Here is a 10,541-nt window from a genome sequence, read left to right on the forward strand (position 1 = left end):
AGTGTGACAATTCCTCAAGGATCTAGAACTAGAAATACCATTTGACCAGTCATCCCATTATTGGGTATATACCCAAAGGATTATAAATCACGCTACTATAAAGACTCATGCACACCCGTGTTTATTGCAGCACTGTTCACAATAGCAAAGACTTGGAACCAGCCCAAATGCCCATCAATGACAGACTGGATAAAGAAAATGTGGCACATATACACCATGGAATACTATGCAGCCATAAAAAAGGATGAGATCGTGTCCTTTGCAGGGACATGGATGAAGCTGGAAACCATCATTCTCAGCAAACTATCACAAGGACAGAAAACCAAACACTGCATGTTCTCACTCATAGGTGGGAATTGAACAATGAGAACACATGGACACAGAGAGGGGAACTTCACACACCAGGGCCTGTCAGGGGGTTGGTGGGGGGTAGGGGAGGGATAGCATTAGGAGAAATACCTAATGTAGATGACGGATGGATGGGTGCAGCAAACTGCCATGGCACGTGTATACCTATGTAACAAACCTGTGCGTTCTGCACATGTATCCCAGAACTTATAGTATAATAATAATAATAATAAAAAGAGTGGTCTCTGGGCTATAAGTTCCCTGCAGAGGACTGCAGCATCTATTTTGTCACTGCCCCCCGCCCTAATGTTTGTAGGCTCATATATTTTGCCAGTTAATATGCAAAGACTTTGGGATTCAGTACTGAATAAAAATGAGCGTGGCCATGGCCTCATATTGCTCATGAGACTGCCAAAACCAAACATGGTGCACAGAATTACCCAGATGTATGGTGACTCCTTAAAAAACGAAACATAGACTTGCCATGTAATCTTGCAATTTTACTTCTGTGTATATATCCAGGGGAAATCAAAGCAAATACTTGAGCAGATATTTATACCTCCATGTGCACAGCAGCATTACTTACAACAAACAAAAAGAATAAACCACCCAAATGTTCATAGATGGATGAGTGGAGACGTAAACTGTAGTGTAGACATACAGTAGAGTATGTATGTCTTACAAGGAATGAAATTATGATTGCCACATTCTACAACACAGGTGAAACTTGAAGATGTTATGCAAACTGAAATCAGGCAATCACAAAAAGACAAGTATTGTATGATTCTATTTATATGAAGGGCATAGAATAGGCAAACCCATAGAGACAGAAAGTAGAATATTGGCTTTCAGGGGCTGGGGTTGGGGGAGAGAAAATGGGAGTTGGTATTTAATGCATACAGATTTTCAGTTTAGGATTGTGAAAAAGATCTAGAGATGGATGGGGTTGATGGTTGCGCAACGGTGTGGATGTACTTCGGCAAGGTGCCGGGGCGCATGCCTGTGTGTCTGCGTGCTAGGGTCTCAGGGGTTTTATACGCACAGGATGGGGGCATGGCAGGCCAGGGTGGTCTTGGGAAATGCAACATTTGGGCAGGAAATGCCCATCCTCACCTAGGTCTGTGAGAGTGGAGCCCTAGCCAGGGACCACGCCCCCCTCTGCCCAGCACTTCTTCCCTCTTCTGTATTATTTAAAGGGACTACACCCTTCCCTTCCCAGCACTTCCTTATCGCCGCTTAGAAAGGCCATTATCAAAAAGACAAAAAATAACACTTGTGCACTGTTGAAGGGAACGAGAAGGAGTGTGGTCATTACAGGAAACAGTACATAGGTTCCTCATAAAACTAAAAAGAGAACCACCCTATGACCCAGCCATCCCAGTTCTGGGTATAGATCGAAAGGAAAAGCAATCAGTATATTGAAGGGATAGCTTCACCCCTTGTTTATTGCAGCACTATTCACAATAACCAAGATTTGGAAGCAACCTAAGTGTTCGTGTACAGATGAATGTGGTACATATACACAATGGAATATTATCCAGTCATTGAAAAGAATGAAATCCTGTCATTTGTGGCAATGTGGATGAGCCTGGAGGACATTATATTAAGTGAGATAAGCCAGGCATAGAAAGACAAAGGTAGCATGTTCTTACTCATCTGTGGGAGTTAAAACAGTTGATCTCAGAAGCAGAGAGCAGAGTCGTGGTAACTAGAGGCTGGGAAGGGTGGGAAGAGGGGAGAGGGAAAGGCTGGTTAAAGGATACAGAATTACAGCTAGATGGAGGAAATAAGTTCTGGTATCCTACAGCACTGTAGGGTGACTATAGTTAACAATAGTTTATTGTTAACTTATTTTCTTTTTTTAATTTTTTTTATTAGACTTTAAGTTCTAGGGTACCCTAGAATCTTTATTCAATACTGAATCCCAAAGTCTTTGCATATTAACTGGCATAATATATGAGCCTACAAACATTAGGGTGGGGGACAGTGAAAAAATAAATGATGCAATCCTCTGCAGGGAACTTATAGCCCAGAGACCACTCTTTTTTTTATTATTAGTATACTTTATGTTCTGGGGTACATATGCAGAAGATGTAGGTTTGTTACATATGTATACATGTGCCATGTTGGTGTGCTGGACCCATCAACTCGTCATTTACGTTAGGTATTTCTCCTAATGCTATCCCTCCCCCAGCCCCCCAGCCCCCCAGCCCCCAACAGGCCCCAATGAGTGATGTTCCCCACCCTGTGTCCAAGTGTTCTCATTGTTCAATTCCCACCTATGAGTGAGAACATGCGGTGTTTGGTTTTCTGTCCTTGTGATAGTTTGCTGAGAATGATGGTTTCCAGCTTCATCCATGTCCCTGCAAAGGGCACGATCTCATCCTTTTTTATGGCTGCATAGTATTCCATGGTGTATATGTGCCACATTTTCTTAATCCAGTCTATCATTGATGGACATTTGGGTTGGTTCCAAGTCTTTGCTATTGTGAACAGTGCAGCAATAAACATATGTGTGCATGTGTCTTTATAGCAGCATGATTTATAATCCTTTGGGTATATGCCCAGTAATGGGATGGCTGGGTCAAATGGTATTTCTAGTTGTAGATCCTTGAGGAATCACTACACTGTCTTCCACAATGGTTGAACTAATTTACACTCCCACCAAGAGTGTAAAAGTGTTCCTATTTCTCCACATCCTCTCCAGCATCTGTTGTTTCCTGACTTTTTAATGATTGCCATTCTAACTGGCATGAGATTGTATCTCATAGTGGTTTTGAGTTTATTGTATGTTTTCAAATAGCTAGAACTCCTGAGCTCAAGTGATCTGCCTGCCTTGGCCTCCCAGAGTGCTGGGATTAAGTGTGTCTTTTTATTATAACTTATAATTGACACATAATAATTGTATATGTTTGTAGGGTATAGAGCTGATATTTCAACACATGTATATAATGTGTAATGGTTAAATGAGAGTAATTAACATATCCGCCATTTCAAACATTTATCGTTTCTTTGTGTTGAAAACATTCAAAATCCTCTCTTCTAGCTCTCTGAAAATATACAATAAACTCTTAATGAGTCAATAGGTTGTCGTTGGTGGCGCTTCTCATGGTTACAGGGATCACTCTTTGCTGTCCGTGTTTGTTGAATGGTTCATTTCTTACACACCTAATTATCCATGGAAGGTAGTTCTTAGTGCTCTCCTGGGAGTCAGACTGAAAAAGAGGGGATTGCTCCAGCTGTCCCTGCTGCAAGACCTCTACTCCTCCAAACATATCATCTGCTTAGGGTTTTGCCCAGCATGGGAGGGTCTAGTGTGAACCTCACACTCACACATGGGACAGACACCCATATCTGACAATGTTGCAATGAATCTGTTTCACATAAACAAGGGAGATGATTCAGTGTGTACCACGGGCCCAGGTCAATGAGCAGAGATATTCCAGTGCCTGTCCACACACACAGGGGAGGAGGAACCACAGCTTCCAGCCTCACCCAGAGCCCTGACTCCTCCCTGCCTGTGAGGACCTGGGGTTCCTCTTCTGTCCCACACAGAGGTGGAAATCTCCCCGACTAATGAGCCCTGGGTGGTCCCAGGAACCAGTGGTCCCTCGGCTCTGGCCTATGATCTGTCTTCCGGCACCCTGTCTATTTCAGTAATTGGTTATTTAACTTTTTCTACGTAAGACGATGACTACAGGATTCAGAAATATCGTAAGTAGGTTTCTCAGTGTTCAAAGCTGACGTCGGCTCTCCATGGGGGCATAAATCATCCTCCTCCACTGTGGAGCCCAACACCAGGATCCTCTCCCATCCCAACCCTCCTGTCTTAACTGGTCTGGAAATTAACCATGGCTGAGCCCCTCCCATGTCCTGGGCACCACTGACCCCACAGCCACTGTGATGTGTGGGGTTCATGACAACAGGCTCCAAACGAGGAAATTGAGGCTCAGGGTTGGGATATTACTGCCCAAGGTCACACAGGCAGGGGATGATAATCAAGAATTAAATAAAATTGCCTCCCAACCCAATGTCCAAAATCAGAGCTCAAACCTAACGTAATTGCTCCAGAAACCTTAAACGTGGATTAAGGCGCAGAGGAAGGCCCAGGAAGTGAGGGGCACTGAGGAGGCAGGGATGACTTAGAGGTTTGTTCTCAGGGGTGGATGCTGCTGCAAAAAGAAAGGAAGGAAAGAAGGAGGGAAGGAGGGACAGAAGAAGGAAGGAGGGAGAGAGGGAGGGAGGGAGGAAGAGGAAGGAAAGAAGGAAGGAAGGAAGGAAGGAAAAAAAGGAGAAGGGAAGTTTAGTAGAAAGGAAGAGACTGTTCTTGAAGGGACAAGAAAGGGACTGTTTGGTAGAAAGGAAACACACACTCCAGGGACAGAAAAACATATGTTTTATTCTCTTTATTCCCTGCATCTCTCTTGTGTTCTCACTGCCACAGCCAGTTGTCAGCTGCGTCTGCTGATCTGAGTCTGCCTGCAGCACGGACCTGGGTCTTCCCTGAAGGATCTCCAGGGCTGGAGAATCACTGACCATGGTAATGATCCCGCAATGCTGAGCTGATGGACGGGCTGAAGGAGGGAGGGAGACCCCATGGGGAGGCTCTGAGAGGGAGGAGGAGCCCACGGTCACCCTCGCCTGAAAGGGGCTGACTCCGGAAGGCACCAGGTCTATTTGCTGTTGTGTCCAGGCTCTCGGTAAGATGAAGACAGATCAGGCAGACAGTGGCCTGGGGGCAGGGAGACACCATTTCTCTTTGAAATGTCTGCAGACAGCCTGGTGCCCGCCCCCATCTCAGCCCTGGGGAAATGAGAGCCAGGCTCCTGGGGAGGGCAGTTTCCATTCCTGTGGGCTGCGGATGAGACAACCCCACAACAAGAAGGACCCAGCCTCCCAGCAGCCACACCCTGTGTGTCTCTCTGTCCTGCCAGCACCAAGGGCTCATCCATTTGCAAAGCTGAAAGGAGGCAGAGGAGACGCCATGACCGCCACCCTCACAGCCTTGCTTTGCTTTGGTGAGATTTGAAGAGGAGAGAGGAAACCCCACAGGCCCTGGTCTATCAAGAGATCCCAGGGCTTTAGGGAGCTCCCAGGCAGGGGAGGACCTGCTCAGTCTTCAGGGGCAAATCTCTCACAGGGAACTCTCTTCCAGGGCTGAGTCTGGGCCCCATGACCTGCGTGCAGGCAGGTGAGTCTGTCCCCAGCTCTCCCAGGTCCCTCCTTCTCACTCTGGACAGCTGAGGATGGAGACAGCAGTTCTGGGCAGGGAGCTGGGATGATCTGAGGGGTGGGGAAGGTCTTGGGATCCAGGCTTTGATTTCCTTCCAGGTACTCTCCCCAAGCCCACCCTCTGGGCTGAGCCAGGCTCTATGATCAGCTGGAGAAGCCCCGTGACCATCTGGTGTCAGGGGACCCTGGAGGCCCAGGGGTACCATCTGTATAAAGAGGGAAGCCCAGAGCCCTGGGACACACAGAACCCACTGGAGCCCAGGAACAAGGCCAGATTCTCCATCCCATCCATGACACAGCACCATGCAGGGAGATATCAGTGTTACTATTACAGCCCTGCAGTCTGGTCAGAGCCCAGCGACCCCCTGGAGCTGGTGGTGACAGGTGAGAGGACACTCAGGGGTCCCAGCCACAGGCTCTGCCCTCAGGAAGGGAGTCGGCTCTCAGGGTCGTCTCCCCTGTCACAGCCCAGCCCTGGGGATGATGTGGGAGGTGGGAGCCCCATTTAACACGGTGCCTCCTTCTGTCCTAGGAGCCTACAGCAAACCCACCCTCTCAGCCCTGCCCAGTCCTATGGTGACCTCAGGGGGGAACATGACCCTCCGATGTGGCTCACAGAAGGGATATCACCATTTTATTCTGATTGAGGAAGGAGAACACCAGCTCCCCCGGACCCTGGACTCACAGCGGCTCCACGGTCGGTGGTTCCAGGCCCTGTTCCCTGTGAGCCCCGTGACCCCCAGCCACAGGTGGACATTCAGATGCTATGGATACTACAGGAACACCTCCCTGGTGTGGTCCCGCCCCAGTGACCCCCTGGAGATTCTGGCCTCAGGTGAGGGAACCACGGCCTTCTCTAACACACTTTCGAGGCAGCTGACACGTTGTCGGGAGTTTGGCTGGTGACTGAATCTGGAAAGGACCCAGAGTGATGTGTTGATGGACGGGCTGAAGGGGTGAGGGAGACCCCATGGGGAGGCTCTGACATGGGAGGAGGAGTCCTCGGCCACCCTCACCTGGAAGGGGAGGACTCAGGAAGGCATCGGTGTGTTTGCTGTGAGGTCCCGGCTCTCAGGGAGAGGAGGAAAGATCAGGCACAGTGGCCAGGGCCAGGGAGACCCCACTCCTCTGAAATGACTCCAAGACAGCCCCGGGTGAGAAGGAGGCCCTGGGCTCAGAGACTCAGAGTGTGAGAGACAGTGAGACCTGCAGGGCCCGGACGGGGGAAGGAAGGGGTGTGGGAGGAACCAGCCCTCTGAGTCCCGGCTCCTCTTTCCCTCCAGGCGTGTCTATGAAGCCCTCCCTCCTGACGCTGCAGGGCCCTGTTGTGGCCCCTGGAGAGAACCTGACCCTCCAGTGTGGCTCTGATGTCGGCTACGACAGATTCGCGCTGTACAAGGACAGGGGACGTGACTTCCTCCAGCGCCCTGGCCGGCAGCCCCAGGCTGGGCTCTCTCAGGCCAACTTCACCCTGGGCCTTGTGAGGGGCTCCCACGGGGGCCAGTACAGATGCTACGGTGCACACAACCTCTCCTCCGAGTGGTCGGCCCCCAGTGACCCCCTGGACATCCTGATCGCAGGTGAGGAGCCCAGCGGGTTCAGTCAGGGACCCAGGCTCTGCACAGGACCTGCCGGGGGAGCCCAGGTGGTGATGGCCGGGATGAGGGTTGGGGGGCCCAAGGGAGGGAGAGACAGACAGAGACAAGGGATCGGGGGGAGGGGGAGACTCAGAGAAAACTGAGGGAGCCAGAGACTGAGGGTCCCAGAGAGGGGCCTGGAGAGGTCTCAGCTCAGAACAAGGTGGGGCAGCCCGTCACCCATCTGTCTTCTGTCCAGGACAGATCCCTGGCAGACCCTCCCTCTCGGTGCAGTTGTGGCCCACAGTGGTCTCAGGAGAGAAAGTGACCCTGCTGTGTCAATCACAAGAGTGGATGCACACTTTCCTTCTAACTAAAGAGGGGGCAGCCCATCCCCTGCTGCGTCTGAGATCAAAGTACGGAGCTCATAAGTACCAGGCTGAATTCCCCATGAGTCCTGTGACCTCGGCCCACATGGGGACCTACAGGTGCTACGGCTCACTCAGCTCCGACCCCTACCTGCTGTCTCACCCCAGTGGCCCCCTGGAGCTCGTGGTCTCAGGTGAGGGCCCTGACCCTGTCCTCTCTGAGCTCAAAGGCTCAGCTCAGGCCCTACCCCCAGCAGAGCTCTGGGACAATAATGAATGAAGGGAGTGAAGGGGGAGGGTCCGCAGGGGAGGGTCCAGCCCATGGGAGGGTGGAAATAGACGGGGACCTCCCACCCCTGGCTCCCACCCCTGAAGTCTCAGTAGAGTAAAGAACAGGGAGGGCTGGGAGGAGATGGGGGGTGAACCTCAGAGGAGTTGAGATTAGACTGAGGGTAGAAGACATAGGCCCCACCCGCTTCCCTCCTGATATCTCCACCTCAGAATCAGAGCCTGTGGGTCCCAGTCCCCAACAGACACCCTCCTGGAGAGAGAAGCATCCAGGCTGCCGGTGCCACCTGCACCACCACCCCCGCCCTGCCCCTGCTTCCTGCTTTCCCCTACAGCCTCCCCAGCACTCAGCGCACACCTGAGCCTCACAGGGACCCGCACCTGCTCCCACAGCAGCTCAGGGACTGTGCACGGCTCCTCTTCAGCGCCATTGACATTTTTTATCTGGGTTTTTAAAATCTCGTATTGGCCTTTTTGTCCAAGCTGGTGAAAGTAGATTTGCAGCATCACCTATTTTTTATTCTCACCCTATTTTGTAATAGCCCTGATCTCACGTGCTCCCTGAGGTTTTGTAAACCTCGGGTAGAAATGTGGACTCCCTTCGTTCTGGACATTTGCTATGGAGGGGGTAGGGCTTATCTTTTCAGAAAAAGTCAAATGGGTGGTATTACTCCTTGAAACCCTACAGCACTTTCCAGATCTCAGAGGGAGGGAGAGAGAGAGAGACAGAGACGGAGACAGAGAGACAGAGACAGAGACAGAGAGAGACAGAGGGAGAGATATTGGGGCCGCCCTTTCCTGGCCGGTTCATCCTGGCCTATTCTGAATCCACCAAGGCCCCGAAGCTCAGCTCCCCTCCTCCTCTGCCTCCCCCTCCACCCCACAGACAAGCAGCCATTCCTTTCTGAAGAACAGGCTGAGACCTTTCTGGGACCTGCTCTTTCTGGAGCCTCTGATGCTCCCTGTCAGGGTCTCCATGAGCCTCCTTCCTGGACCTTTTTCCTATTGAGGAATCAGCTTCAATGTCACCTCCAAGTGTGACCTTCACTGACGACACAGCTCAGCCCAGTCCTGCCTGCTTCTCATTTATGTCAAGTAATTAACCAACCTACACCGTGCGGCTGAATTCCTTCTCTCTCTCTTTCACTCTGTCTGCACATACGTGTGTGTGTGTGGCCACACCTACATCTTATGTGACATTAAAACCTAGTTATCCGTATATCTATACAGATAATATATATTCACACATAAATATACATCCCTACCAATATATCTAAAACCATCCCCACAACTAGTAAATTTCCACTGCTGTGTTTCTATACGTTTGTTGTTTCTCTCCAGGTGAACCCACACTTCAAGAAGGCAGAGATAGTTTTTATGGCCCACTATATATATAAAATAGATATATATTTGTGTTTGTGTTTTTCTGTGTGTGTATCGCATTCTACCTGTTGCTGCCCATATGAATAATTAGTTACCTAGAGATTAAATGGAAGATGAAACTCCAGGTGAAGTGGCTGAGCTGGAGTGAAAGGGAGGCAGCCCCAGACTTTCACCCCTTTGTGCTTCTGACATTGAGGCTCTCCTGATGACTAACCCCTCATCCACGGAGCCTGGGTCCTCAGCTGGTGGATCCGCGAAACTCTCATCTCCGGGGGAATTGGCTCATGTTCTCCTGTGTCCCAGGCTGCACAGAAAGCACACAGGGCTCAGTGACCTCTGTACTGGGGGCCACTTTCCTTGCAGATCCTGAACTCTCAGGATGCAGGAAAACTCTTCCAGATGACTCAGGAGCAACGTTTAAATCCATAGAACACAGGAAAACTGAAATTGTTCAATGAGGAGACTGGAGGGAATCCTGCTACAGTGGAGGAAGAGTTTTTTTTTTTTTTTTAAGAAATTCTGTAAAAGTCACATCATGAGACATTAAGTAATAAAAAAAAATTACAGAGCCCAGGTGAGAGGCTGGGCTCAGGTCTCTTTCTCTCTGTTTTGATTCTCGGGAGCAGCTGATACCCTCAGCCCATCACAAAACAAGTCTGACTCTGAGACTGATGTGTGAGGAGATGCTCTCAGTGATGGGGCTGGCACTGAGGGTTGGGTCCTGTGAAGGGGAGGTGGGTGCCCTGGGTGGAAATTCTGATCCACCCTGACCTCTGTGGCCTCTTTGTCCACCATCCGCAGCCTCACACCTTCAGGATCACACAGTGGAGAATCTCATCCGCATGGGCGTGGCTGTCTTGATCCTGGTGGTCCTTGGGATTCTGTTATTTGAGGCTTGGCACAGCCAGAGAAGCTTCCCAAGATGCAGCCGGGAGGTGAACAGCAGAGAGGATAATGTACTTTACAGAGTCGTGAAGCCTCGGGAACAGATCTGATGATCCCAGGAGGTTCTGTAAGAAAATCTAGGGCAGATGCTATCTGGACTGTCTGCTGGTCATTTCCAGAGGAAGGAATCAATGTCCGAGTGCAGGGACATTTTCTGGGGTGATCCATGGAGAACCATTAAAATGTGATACCTTTCCTCTCCATTAATGTTGACTTTCCTTCGTTGGATCTGCCTCTTTTCCCACCCTTAGACATGAGGCTCCATCCCACATGGCAGCGTTGGGTCCACACCTCTGCACACCTGTGTGCTCTGGTCCATGGCATGTCACACAGTCCTCTTCATTTCTCATTGCCACACTTCCTGGTGTACTTTACTGGGTCTTCATGTCTTCAGTTCAGA

General features: G+C 50.2%; 1 protein-coding gene across 1 annotated transcript; it reads left to right on the forward strand.

Moving 5' to 3' along the window:
• The first annotated feature begins 5,319 nt into the window (after positions 1–5,319).
• Positions 5,320–10,135, forward strand: LOC129020024 (leukocyte immunoglobulin-like receptor subfamily A member 6). Its single transcript, XM_054463774.2, is given in 8 exon segments — positions 5,320–5,366; positions 5,504–5,539; positions 5,680–5,964; positions 6,113–6,415; positions 6,864–7,160; positions 7,417–7,719; positions 9,998–10,113; positions 10,115–10,135. Coding segments are annotated over 8 exon segments (1,395 nt in total). The 5' UTR covers positions 5,320–5,332.
• The last annotated feature ends 406 nt before the right edge of the window (positions 10,136–10,541 follow it).

Source organism: Pongo pygmaeus, chromosome 20, assembly GCF_028885625.2.
Source record: "Pongo pygmaeus isolate AG05252 chromosome 20, NHGRI_mPonPyg2-v2.0_pri, whole genome shotgun sequence".
Lineage (NCBI taxonomy): Eukaryota > Metazoa > Chordata > Mammalia > Primates > Hominidae > Pongo > Pongo pygmaeus.